Source organism: Salmo trutta, chromosome 39 (assembly GCF_901001165.1).
Source record: "Salmo trutta chromosome 39, fSalTru1.1, whole genome shotgun sequence".
Classification (NCBI taxonomy): Eukaryota; Metazoa; Chordata; class Actinopteri; order Salmoniformes; family Salmonidae; genus Salmo; species Salmo trutta.
The window spans coordinates 10,744,621-10,758,075 of NC_042995.1; the positions used below are offsets into that span (position 1 = coordinate 10,744,621).

The 13,455-nt window shown below is 42.0% G+C and overlaps 1 protein-coding gene across 2 annotated transcripts in view; it reads right to left on the minus strand.

Annotated features, from left to right (window-relative positions):
• Positions 1-13,455, minus strand: part of LOC115179502 (zinc finger protein OZF) — a 155,173-nt gene that overhangs the window by 33,328 nt on the left and 108,390 nt on the right. Inside the window, exon 4 of one of the 2 annotated variants that reach the window (XM_029741074.1) lies at positions 3,710-5,036. The exons of the other annotated variant lie outside the window; for it this stretch is intronic. Coding sequence (XP_029596934.1) covers positions 4,021-5,036 — 1,016 coding nt within the window. The 3' untranslated portion in view covers positions 3,710-4,020. Of the gene's footprint in view, positions 1-3,709; positions 5,037-13,455 lie in introns of those variants that run through there. 2 annotated transcript variants of the gene reach the window in all.

Consider the following 13,455-nt stretch of genomic DNA (forward strand, 5'->3'; position numbering starts at 1 on the left):
TGTCTGAGCTCTACGGACAATTCCTTTGACCTCATGGCTTGGTTTTTGCTCTGACATGCACTGTCAACTGTGGGACCTTATATAGACAGGTGTGTGCCTTTCCAAATCATATCCAATCAAATGAATTTACCACAGGTGGACTCCAATCAAGTTGTAGAAACATCTCAAAGATGATCAATGGAAACAGGATGCACCAGAGCTCAATTTCGAGTCTCATAGCAAAGGGTCTGAATATTTATGTAAATATGGTATTGATGATACATTTTTTTTAAAGAATTCTAAAAACCTGTTTTCACTTTGGCATTATGTTATACATTATAAAATAGATGGCCATGATGGTATGAGGGTCAGATTGGGAATTTAGCCAGGACCCCGGGGTTAACACCCCTACTCTTACGATAAGTAAGAGCAAGGTAGCACAATCTTCCTCTCTGGTTCCATTGCCTAATAGCAAGTGGATCATTGTTGATTGTTGGTGGTAATGCTGTCCTTGGACATTGGTACCATATAAAACACTTTAAAATGACAATACTTTTTTTTCTTCATTTTATTTAACTGTTATTTAATAAGAAACATATGTAAGTCCTTTATAATACAAAACATCTATTTGTGTGCATTGTAGCAAATACTGGTGGCTAGCAAATTGGCTTGTCCCCATGGTGATGTGTAAAGGTGTAGTGACATTTTTTGATTAGATACATGTAAATTATTTTGAATGCCATGAATTAAACAAAAACATGTATTTTCTGTATAGATAACCCAAAAAACAAAGGTTGACCAGCACAAATTCATGTACAATGTTTATTTTTCATTAGCAGATCAATTAAGTTCATTACAGTTATCCAAATGCATTAATGATCAATGACTAAAATAATGAATCTAGTTTTAAAAGACAATTTAATAAACACGTAGTAGTTTCATAGCCTGTGTATCATTAAACAAAAGTAATTATGTAGTAAAAAAAAGAACTGACACCATCTCTATCTGATACATGTTGTGTCTACTAACTCATTCCCACAGAGAACTGATCATCACATCATCTCTATCTGATACATGTTGTGTCTACTAACTCATTCCCACAGAAAACTGATCATCACATCATCTCTATCTGATACATGTTGTGTCTACTAACTCATTCCCACAGAAAACTGATCATCACACCATCTCTATCTGATACATGTGTCTACTAGCTCATTTGCAGAGAACTGCAGAGGGACAACTTGGTGTCAGAGCAAAATGTATTATATGTAAAAAAATAAATAAAGAAATAAAGAAACACAGCGCACAATTTAGTATTTTACGGTATGTTATGTTACATTGGCCTATAACTGTAATACGATTTGTAGGATGTATAGTATGTTACGAATTTGCTATACGTATGATATTTTACGTATTCCAATTTGTTGTTGCTAACATTAACATGCTAAGCAGACTATATATACAAAAGTATGAGGACACCCCTTCAAAATAGTGGATTTGTCTATTTCAACCACACCCTTTGCTGACAGGAGTATCAAATCGAGCACACAGCCATGCATTCTCCATAGACAAACATTGGCAGTAGAATGGCCTTACTGAAGAGCTTAGTGACTTTCAATGTGGCACCGTCAGTTCATAAAATTTCTGCCCTGCTTGAGCTGCCCTGTTCAACTGTAAGTGCTGATATTGTGAAGTGGAAATGTCTAAGAGCAACGGCTCAGCCGTGAAGTGGTAAGCCACACAAGCTCAAAACACCGGACCGTAGAGTGCTGAAGAAGCATGTAAAAATTGTCTGTCCTCGGTTGCAACACTCACTATCAAGTTCCAAACTGCTGCTGGAAGCAACGTCAACAAGAACTGTTCATTGGGAGCTTCATAAAATGGGTTTCCATGGCCAAGCAGCAGCACACATGCATAAGATCACCATGCACAATGCCAAGTGTTGGCTGGAGTGGTGTAAAGCTCACCGCCATTGGACTGACACAGTGAAAACATGTTCTCTGGAGTGATGAATCGCGCTTCATCATCTAGCAGTCCGACGGACGAATCATCTGGGTTTGGTGGATGCCAGGAGAACGCTACCTGCCCCAATGCATAGTGCCAACTGTAAAGTTTGGTGGAGGACGACTAATGGTCTGGGGCTGTTATTCATGGTACGGACTAGTCCCATTAGTTCCAGTGAAGGGAAATCTTAACGCTACAGCATACAATGACATTATAGATGATCCTGTGCTGCCAACTTTGTGGCAACAGTTTGGGGAAGGCCCTTTCCGGTTTCAGCGTGACAATGCCCCCGAGCACAAATAGACGTCCATACACAAATGGTTTGTCGAGATCAGTGCGGAAGAACTTGACTGGCCTGCACAGAGCCCTGACCTTAACCCCATCTAACACCTTTGGGATGAATTGAAACGTTGACTGCGAGCCAGACATAATTGCCCAACATCAGTGCCCGACCTCACTAATGCTCGTGGCTGAATGGAAAAAGTCCCCACAGCAATGTTCCAACATCTAGCGGAAAGCCTTCCCAGATGAGGAGTCCTTTATTGCAGCAAAAGGGGAACCAAGTCCATATTAATGCCCATGATTTTGGAATTAGATGTTTGACGAGCAGGTGCCCACATACACTACCGTTCAAAAGTTCGGGGTCAATAAGAAATGTCCTTGTTTTTGAAAGAAAAGCAATTTTTTTGTCCATTAAAATAACATCAAATTGATCAGAAATACAGTGCAGTCTCAACGTCAACAGTGAAGAAGCGACTCCGGGATGCTGGCCATCTAGGCAGAGTTCCTCTGTCCAGTGTTTGTGTTCTTTTGCCCATCTTAATCTTTTCTTTTTATTGGCCAGTCTGAGATTTGGCTTTTTCTTTGTAACTCTGCCTAGAAGGCCAGCATCCCGGAGTCACCTCTTCACTGTTGACGTTGAGACTGGTGTTTTGCAGGTACTATTTAATGAAGCTACCAGTTGAGGACTTGTGAGGCGCCCGTTTCTCAAACTAGACACTAATGTACTTGTCATCTTGCTCAGTTGTGCACCGGGGCCTCCCACTCCTCTTTCTATTCTGGTTAGGCCAGTTTGCTTTGTTCTGTGAAGGGAGTAGTACACAACATTGTACAAGATTTTTCGTTTCTTGGCAATTTCTCGCATGGAATAGCCTTCATTTCTCAGAACAAGAATAGACTGACGAGTTTCAGAAGAAAGTTATTTGTTTCTAGCCATTTTGAGCCTGTAATCGAACCCACAAATACTGATGCTCCCGATACTCAACTAGTCTAAAGGCCAGTTTTATTGCTTCTTTAATCAGAACAACCATTTTCAGCTGTACTACATAATTGCAAAAGGGTTTTCTAATGATCAATTAGCCTTTTTAAATGATAAACTTGGATTCGCTAACACAACGTGCCATTGGAACACAGGAGTGATGGTTGCTGATAATGGGCCTCTGTACACCTATGTAGATTTTCCATTTAAAAAAATCAGCTGTTTCCAGCTACAATAGTAATTTATAACATTAGCAATGTCTACACTGCATTTCTGATCAATTTGATGTTATTTTAAATGGACAAAAAAAAAAAGATTTCCTTCCAAAAACAAGGACATTTCTAAGTGACCCCAAACTTTTGAACGGTAGTGTACTTTTGGTCATGTAGCTTATTAGCTAAAATGCTAAAGTTGTCCGTGATGAGATTTCAACACGCAACCGTTGGGTTGCTAGACTTTCATGTTATATGCTGACTCCTTCCTATTGTTTTTGCCTTAGAGGGACATTTTAAAATGTTTCTACTTCATATTCATCATCTCCAGCACCACCCCAACATCAACACATGTGAGAATGGCGCGTTTCTATGTTTTGTAGCAAAAAAAGATGGCGAAAGATGATTTACAATGTCATCATTCTATAACGCTCCCTTTCCTCTGCACAGTTCTCTCACAGTGAGAAACAATAGGATTACAATAGTGTTCTACGCTTTCTTCATTTGATCCAATTCACTGTTACCACTTTTATGAGATGAGGATTAATTGATGGAGTGACTTTAATCTTAGCTGGTCTGAGAGAAGTGATGAGGCTTTTCTCCTTTATGTATACATTGATGTGTTTTTAAGGTAGCCAATCGGGAGAAACTCTTCCCACAGTCAGAGCAGTAGTAAGGCTTCTCTCCTGTGTGTGTTCTCTGATGAGATTTTAGCTCAGTTGATGTTGTGAAGCATTTTCCACAGTCAGAACAGGAATAAGGCTTCTCTCCTTTATGTATACGCTGGTGTATTTTTAAGTTGCCCTGTTGGGAGAAACTCTTCCCACAGACAGAGCAGGAGTAAGGCTTATCTCCTGTATGTATTCGCTGGTGACATTTTAATATATCCAATCGGGTGAAACTCTTCCCACAGTCAGAGCAGGAGTAAGGCTTCTCTCCTGTGTGTATTCGCTGGTGACATTTTAAGTGGACCTGTTGAGAGAAACTCTTCCCACAGTCAGAGCAGCAGTAAGGCTTCTCTCCTGTGTGTGTTCTCTGATGAACTCTTAACTCAGCTGATGTTGTGAAGCATTTTCCGCAGTCAGAGCAGAAGTAATGCTTCTCTCCTGTGTGTATATGTTGGTGGGTTTGTAAGTGGCTCTGTTGAGAGAAACTCGCCCCACAGTCAGAGCAGAAGTAAGGCTTCTCCCCAGTGTGTATTTTTAGGTGTGTTTTTAAGTTACTTGATACGGAGAAACTCTTCCCACAGTCAGAGCATGAGTAAGGCTTCTCTCCTGTGTGTATACGTTGGTGTGTTTTTAAGCTACTCTGTTGAGAGAAACTCTCCCCACAGTCAGAGCAGGAGTAAGGTTTTTCTCCAGTGTGGACTCGCAGATGAACTGTCAGAGCCTGTGATGTTGTGAAACTCTTCCCACAGTCAGTGCAGGAATACAGATTATCTCCTGTGTGTATTTTTAGGTGTATTTCTAGTTTTGATAGAATTGGGAAAATCTCCTCACAATGTGGGCAGTGGTGAGACCTCTTAGCTCTGTGATCTTCCTGCTGTTGCTCTCCGGATGTAGAGAATATCTCAACATAGTCTCCTGTGTGAACAACATCAGAAGAACCAGTCAGTTGGTGTGATATACATATGACTTCATATCAGTAGGCTGTTCAATACAGGGAATAAAGCTATTAGGGCTGTCCCAACAAAAAAAATATTCCTGGTCGACCGAGAGTCTTGTTTTCTTTCAACCAAATGTTTTAATTTTAAAAACGTGTTTTTCCATATATATATATATATATATATTGAAATAAAATCTACTATATGGAGGCTGAGCTTGTCTGATGCTTTAAGCGCTGCGATTAAAAATGAAGACACAAATTACTCAAGAGGGATCCAGAGATCAATAAAGCCTAACCGGAAGAAAATAATATGTTCCCGAGTCTCCTCCTGCTGCGTTATGATTTTCGTGGAAGAGTTTCATTTCATTCATAATAAAGTCTTCATATCTCAAATCAATGTCATGTAGTTAATCAAAATTCTATCTAAATTAAAATTATACAAATCTAAAAGTAACTTCCATTGCCAAAACTAGCTTACATAAAGCCAACAAATAAAAACATTGCAGCCTGCAGGTAGAACATACATACCCTGATGAAAATAGATAAGCTATAAATCAAATTGGCTGCACATGGCCTGTCTGCAAGAAACTTGAAACATTGTATCAACTAATCATTTGGTCTGGCCTGTGCTAGCAAACTTGCAACATTGTATAAAATATTCTGGGCCCTTAGAGTTTCCCATGCTGGTGAGCTCCAGACAGACAGACAGAGCTATAGGCTATTTTGCGCAAAGGGATAAGAAGTAATCAGATAGGCCTATTTTATGAAGTTTCCACTGGATCAGAGCATTACATTTTTTCCCCTTTCATGCGAAGTGGTTATCAAAAGGGAGAGAGATGGAAAGGTTTTTCAAATAGGCTACGTTGAGGAACTATTGTAGAAACAGACTTTGTTTACTTGCTGTTTGAGGTGAAGTAATTTTTTTATTTGAGAAACTCCACAGTGATGGTGAGTTAAGATAATCAGAAATAGTTTCAGATCCCCAAATGGGCACATTTATAGGCCTATATTTGCAAGCAGGCCAGCTAGCCTATAGGCCTACTTCTATGTGTAATCAGGCCAGCTAGCCTATAGGCCTACTTCTATGTGTAATCAGGCCAGCTAGCCTATAGGCCTACTTCTATGAGTAATCAGGCCAGCTAGCCTATAGGACTACTTCTATGTGTAATCAGGCCAGCTAGCCTATAGGCCTACTTCTATGAGTAATCAGGCCAGCTAGCCTATAGGCCTACTTCTATGAGTAATCAGGCCAGCTAGCCTATAGGCCTACTATTTGTAATCAGGCCAGCTAGCCTATAGGCCTTCTATGTGTAATCAGGCCAGCTAGCCTATAGGCCTACTTCTATGTGTAATCAGGCCAGCTAGCCTATAGGCCTACTTCTATGTGTAATCAGGCCAGCTAGCCTATAGGCCTACTTCTATGTGTAATCAGGCCAGCTAGCCTATAGGTCTACTTCTATGTTTAATCAGGCCAGCTAGCCTATAGGACTACTTCTATGTGTAATCAGGCCAGCTAGCCTATAGGCCTACTTCTATGATTAATCAGGCCAGCTAGCCTATAGGCCTACTTCTATGAGTAATCAGGCCAGCTAGCCTATAGGCCTACTTCTATGTGTAATCAGGCCAGCTAGCCTATAGGTCTACTTCTATGAGTAATCAGGCCAGCTAGCCTATAGGCCTACTTCTATGAGTAATCAGGCCAGCTAGCCTATAGGCCTACTATTTGTAATCAGGCCAGGTAGACTATAGGCCTACTTCTATGAGTAATCAGGCCAGGTAGACTATAGGCCTACTTCTATGTGTAATCAGGCCAGCTAGCATATAGGCCTACTTCTATGTGTAATCAGGCCAGCTAGCCTATAGGCCTGCTTCTATGTGTAATCAGGCCAGCTAGCCTATAGGTCCTACTTCTATGTGTAATCAGGCCAGCTAGCCTATAGGCCTACTTCTATGAGTAATCAGGCCAGCTAGCCTATAGGACTACTTCTATGTGTAATCAGGCCAGCTAGCCTATAGGCCTACTTCTATGTGTAATCAGGCCAGCTAGCCTATAGGCCTACTTCTATGTGTAATCAGGCCAGCTAGCCTATAGGCCTACTTCTATGTGTAATCAGGCCAGCTAGCCTATAGGACTACTTCTATGTGTAATCAGGCCAGCTAGCCTATAGGCCTACTTCTATGTGTAATCAGGCCAGCTAGCCTATAGGCCTACTTCTATGTGTAATCAGGCCAGCTAGCCTATAGGCCTACTTCTATGTGTAATCAGGCCAGCTAGCCTATAGGCCTACTTCTATGTGTAATCAGGCCAGCTAGCCTATAGGCCTACTTCTATGTTTAATTAGGCCAGCTAGCCTATAAGCCTACTTCTATGTGTAATCAGGCCAGCTAGCCTATAGACGTAATCAGGTGTGTGTCTTTACTCAACATGGACAGGAGCACTCTAACCAAAAGACAATGAATAAATTGACAACTCGGAAATGGAATGAAATAAACCAAAACTTTTCTCACAAGTGTAGCCTAGGTTGTACGCTCTGCAAACAATGTCCACTCCTACGATGACAATGGTAAGACTGTAATAATAATATATTGAATGCATTACCGTAACCAAACAAACATTGTAGATTAGAAATGATGGGAATTAACGGTAGGCTAAATGTACTACTGGTGATAGTGGTGTGCCATCCCCTCCGCAATGGACTAGTCCACTCAGACAGACAATGGACTAGTCCACCCAGACAGGCAATGGATTAGTCCACCCAGACAGGCAATGGACTAGTCCACCCAGACAGGCAATTGACTAGTCCACCCAGACAGGCAATGGACTAGTCCACCCAGACAGGCGTGAATCAGACAAGTGTGAATCAGACAGATGTCACTTGTGCCATACATTATTTATATGTACAGTACCAGTCAAAAGTTTGGACACACCTACTCATTCAAGGGTTTTCTTTATTTTTACTATTTTCTACGTTGTAGAATAATAGTGAAGACATCAAAACTATGAAATAACACATCTGGAATCATGTAGTAACCAAAAAAGTTTTAAACAAATCAAAGATAATTTTATATTTGAGATTCTTCAAAGTAGACACCCTTTGCCTTGATGACAGTGCTGCACACTCTTGGCATTCTCTCAACCAGCTTCATGAGGTAGTCACCTGGAATGCATTTCAATTTTAATTTGTGGAATTTCTTATCTTCTTAATGTGTTTGAGCCAATCAATTGTGTTGTGACATGGTAGGGGTAGTATACAGAAGATAGCACTATTTGGTAAAAGACCAAGTCCATATTATGACAATAACTGCTCAAATAAGCAAAGAGAAATGACAGTCCATCATTACCTTAATACACGAAGGTCAGTCAATCCGGAAGATGTCAAGAACTTTGAAAGTTTCTTCAAGTGCATCGCAAAAACCATCAAGTGCTATGATGAAACTGGCTCTCATGAGGACCGCCACAGGAATGGAAGACCCAGACTCTGCTGCAGAGGATAAGTTAATTAGAGTTACCAGCCTCAAAAATTGCAGCCCAAATAAATGCTTCACAGAGTTCAAGTAACATACATCCCAACATCAACTGAGATTTTTGGTTTCAACCACTGTGTCTTTGTGAGGCGCAGAGTAGGTCCTCCTTCCCACCGTGAAGCATGGAGGAGCAAGAGTGATGGTGTGGGATTGCTCTGCTGGTGACACTGTCAGTGATTTATTTTGAATTCAAGGCACACTTAACCAGCATGGCTAACACAGTATTCTGCAGCGATACGCCATTCAATCTGGTTTGATCTTAGTGGGACTATCATTTGTTTTTCAACAGGACAATGACCCAACACACCTCCAGGCTGTGTAAGGGCTATTTGACCAAGGAGAGCTGCATCAGATGACCTGGCCTCCACAATCACCCGACCTCAACCCTATTGTGATGGTTTGGGATGAGTTGGACCGCAGAGTGAAGGAAAAGCAGGCAACAAGTGCTCAGCATATGTGGGAACTCCTTCAAGACAATTGGAAAAGCATTCCTCATGAAGTTGTTCGAGAGAATGCCAAGAGGTTGTGCAAAGCTGTCATCAAGGCAAAGGGTGGCTACTTTTAAGAATCTAAAATATATTTAGATTTGTTTAACACTTTTTTGGTTACTACATGATTCCATATGTGTTATTTCATAGTTTTGATGTCTTCACTATTATTCTACAATGTAGAAAATAGTAAAAAATAAAGAATGAATGGGTGTGTCCAAACTTTTGACTGGTACTGTACATTTGCCACTGCTTGACTAAAAAAAAATATTGGTCTACTAACAGCCTATTGACCAAACAATCGACCAGTCGACTAAATGGGGTTGGCCCTAAAAGCTGTTCAACAGTTGACGGCAAAAAGGGGTGAATATTATGAGTCATATCATCCTCCTCTCACTATCACAAGGGTTAGTAACTACACAGACTCATTTCATATCATCCTCCACTCACTATCACAAGGGTTAGTAACTACACAGACTCATTTCATATCATCCTCCTCTCACTATCACAAGGGTTAGTAACTACACAGACTCATTTCATATCATCCTCCACTCACTATCACAAGGGTTAGAAACTACACAGACTCATTTCATAGAACTTTAAAACACTGGCAGTTTGTCTACTTCACTTCTTTAGTCTACTCTCTGAACACTCCAGATAACCCAGTTGTTCAGGGATGCGTGACGTCAGAATTACAGAATTCAACCTATCAATAGACTGGGTCATAACTTATGGAGGTCAAACTTCTGAAGATATAGTTAGAACCTGTGCTTACCATGAGAAACAGATGTCCCAATCTTCTCCTCCTCTTCTTCTTCATCTTTAATGTTGACATTCAGCTCCAGTGTTTGACTGCAGTCTTCCAGCTTCACTGATGCCATCTCTGGATCCTGCAGTGCAAACTGGGCTCCACTGTCACAATCAGGACCCAGTGACTGTAGGTTTGGACTCAGTGTGGAAGGAGAGAGGCAGGCTGGGTTTGTCCTCGCTGTTGATGTTACCGACCTCAGACTTAATCTGAGTCGGCCTGTAGTAATAAAGAGAAAAAGACACAAAAGTTAGTCTTGAAAGTTCTGACACTTTCTTTATTCTCAAACTATATTAGATCAGATAGCTAAGCATTGACAACAAACCATTAAATGTATCTTTACATTAGACACAAAGTTCACACTATAAATTAGGGTACACTACGTAAATGAATTAAGCGTATTCTAAACTAGATTTCCTAAACTAGATTTCCTAAGCATTCAGATAATATTCAGACCTCTTGACATTTTACACATTTTGTTACGTTACAGCCTTATTCTAAAATGTATTAAATCATTTTTCCCCCTCATCAATCTACAGACAATACCCCATAATGACAAAGCGAAAACAGGATTTTAGAATTTTTTGCAAATGTATAAAAAAAATTGAAACAGAAATATCACATTTACCTAAGTATTCAGACCCATTTACTCAGTACTTTGTTGAAGAACCTTTGGCAGCGATTACAGCCTCAAATCTTTTTGGGTATGACATTATACGCTTGGTACACCTGTATTTGGGGAGTTTCTCTCATTCTTGATCCTCTCAAGCTCTGGATGGGGACTGTCGCTGCACAGCCATTTTCAGGTCTCTCCAGAGATGTTCAATCTGGATCAAGTCCGGGCTCTGGCTGGGCCACTCAAGGACATTCAGAGACTTGTCCCAAAGCCACTCCTGCATTGTCTTGGCTGTGTGCTTAGGGTCGTTGTCCTGTTGGAAGGTGAACCTTCACCCCAGTCTGAGGTCCTTAGCAGGTTTTCATCAAGGATCTCCCTGCTCCATTCATCTTTCCCTCGATCCTGACTTGTCTCTCAGTCCCTGCCACTGAAAAACATCCACACATCATGACGCTGCCACCACCATGATTCACTGTAGGGATGGTGCCAGGTTTCCTCCAGATGTGACACTTGGCATTCAGGCCAAAGAGATTAATCTTGGTTTCATCAGACCAGAGAATCTTGTTTGTCATGGTCAGAGTCCTTTAGGTGCCTTTTGGCAACTCCAACCGGGCTGTCATGTGCCTTTTACGAAGGAGTTGCTTCCGTCTGGCTACTCTACAATAAAGGACTGACTGGTGGCGTGCTGCAAAGATGGTTGTCCTTCTGGAAAGTTCTCCCATTTCCACAGAGGAAGTCTGGAGTTCTGTCAGAGTGACCCTTGGGTTCTTGGTCACCTCCCCGACCAAGGCCCTACTCCCCCTATTGCCCAGTTTGGCCGGGCAGCCAGCTCTTGGAAGAGTCAATCCTGTCTCAGAGCTCTACGGACAATTCCTTCGACCTCATGGCTTGGTTTTTGCTCTGACATGCACTGTCAAATGTGGGACCTTATATATATACACCTTATATGACAGGTGTGTGCCTTTCCAAATCATGTCCTATCAATTGAATTTACTACAGGTGGATAACAATCAAGTTGTAGAAACATCAAGGATGATCAATGGAAACAGGATGCACCTGAGCTCAATTCTGAGTCTCATAGCAAAGGGTTCGAATGCTTATGGAAATAAATCATTTAGGTTTTGATTTTTTTGTTGTAAATTTGCAAATAATTCTAAAAACCTTTTTTTGCTTTGTCATTATGGAGTATTGTTTGTAGATTGATGAGGAAAAACTTAATTTAATCAATTTTAGTATAAGGGTAAAGTAACAAAATGTGGAAAAGGGAAGGGGTCTGAATACCTTCAGAATGCACTGTAGGGAATAAGCAACTTGTTCTGATGCTGAGAAATAAGGTAGGCCACTTGATTTCAACATCTGAACATGTTGGACAGGCTAACAAGCTTTTCAAACAGTTGGAGACAGAAAGAAGGGTGTGTTCATAACAATTCAACTGTTCAACATTTTTATCTAGCAAATAGATCCAAGTTGGCTAAACTTGAAATACACTGCTCAAAAAAATAAAGGGAACACTTAAACAACACAATGTAACTCCAAGTCAATCACACTTCTGTGAAATCAAACTGTCCACTTAGGAAGCAACACTGATTGACAATAAATTTCACATGCTGTTGTGCAAATGGAATAGACAACAGGTGGAAATTATAGGCAATTAGCAAGACACCCCCAATAAAGGAGTGGTTCTGCAGGTAGGGACCACAGACCACTTCTCAGTTCCTAAGCTTCCTGGCTGATGTTTTGGTCACTTTTGAATGCTGGCGGTGCTTTCACTCTAGTGGTAGCATGAGACGGAGTCTACAACCCACACAAGTGGCTCAGGTAGTGCAGCTCATCCAGGATGGCACATCAATGTGGCAAGAAGGTTTGCTGTGTCTGTCAGCGTAGTGTCCAGAGCATGGAGGCGCTACCAGGAGACAGGCCAGTACATCAGGAGACGTGGAGGAGGCCGTAGGAGGGCAACAACCCAGCAGCAGGACCGCTACCTCCGCCTTTGTGCAAGGAGGAGCAGGAGGAGCACTGCCAGAGCCCTGCAAAATGACCTCCAGCAGGCCACAAATGTGCATGTGTCTGCTCAAACGGTCAGAAACAGACTCCATGAGGGTGGTATGAGGGCCCGACGTCCACAGGTGGGGGTTGTGCTTACAGCCCAACACCGTGCAGGACGTTTGGCATTTGCCAGAGAACACCAAGATTGGCAAATTCGCCACTGGTGCCCTGTGCTCTTCACAGATGAAAGCAGGTTCACACTGAGCACGTGACAGAGTCTGGAGACGCCGTGGAGAACGTTCTGCTGCCTGCAACATCCTCCAGCATGACCGGTTTGGCGGTGGGTCAGTCATGGTGTGGGGTGGCATTTCTTTGGGGGGCCGCATAGCCCTCCATGTGCTCGCCAGAGGTAGCCTGACTGCCATTAGGTACCGAGATGAGATCCTCAGACCCCTTGTGAGACCATATGCTGGTGCGGTTGGCCCTGGGTTCCTCCTAATGCAAGACAATGCTAGACCTCATGTGGCTGGAGTGTGTCAGCAGTTCCTGCAAGAGGAAGGCATTGATGCTATGGACTGGCCCGCCCGTTCCCGAGACCTGAATCCAATTGAGCACATCTGGGACATCATGTCTCGCTCCATCCAGTAACGCCACGTTGCACCACAGACTGTCCAGGAGTTGGCGGATGCTTTAGTCCAGGTCTGGGAGAAGATCCCTCAGGAGACCATCCGCCACCTCATCAGGAGCATGCCCAGGCGTTGTAGGGAGGTCATACAGGCATGTGGAGGCCACACACACTACTGAGCCTCATTTTAACTTGTTTTAAGGACAATACATCAAAGTTGGATCAGCCTGTAGTGTGGTTTTCCACTTTAATTTTGAGTGTGACTCCAAATCCAGAGCTCCATGGGTTGATAAATTGGATTTCCATTGATTATTTTTGTGTGATTTTGTTGTCAGCACATTCAACTATG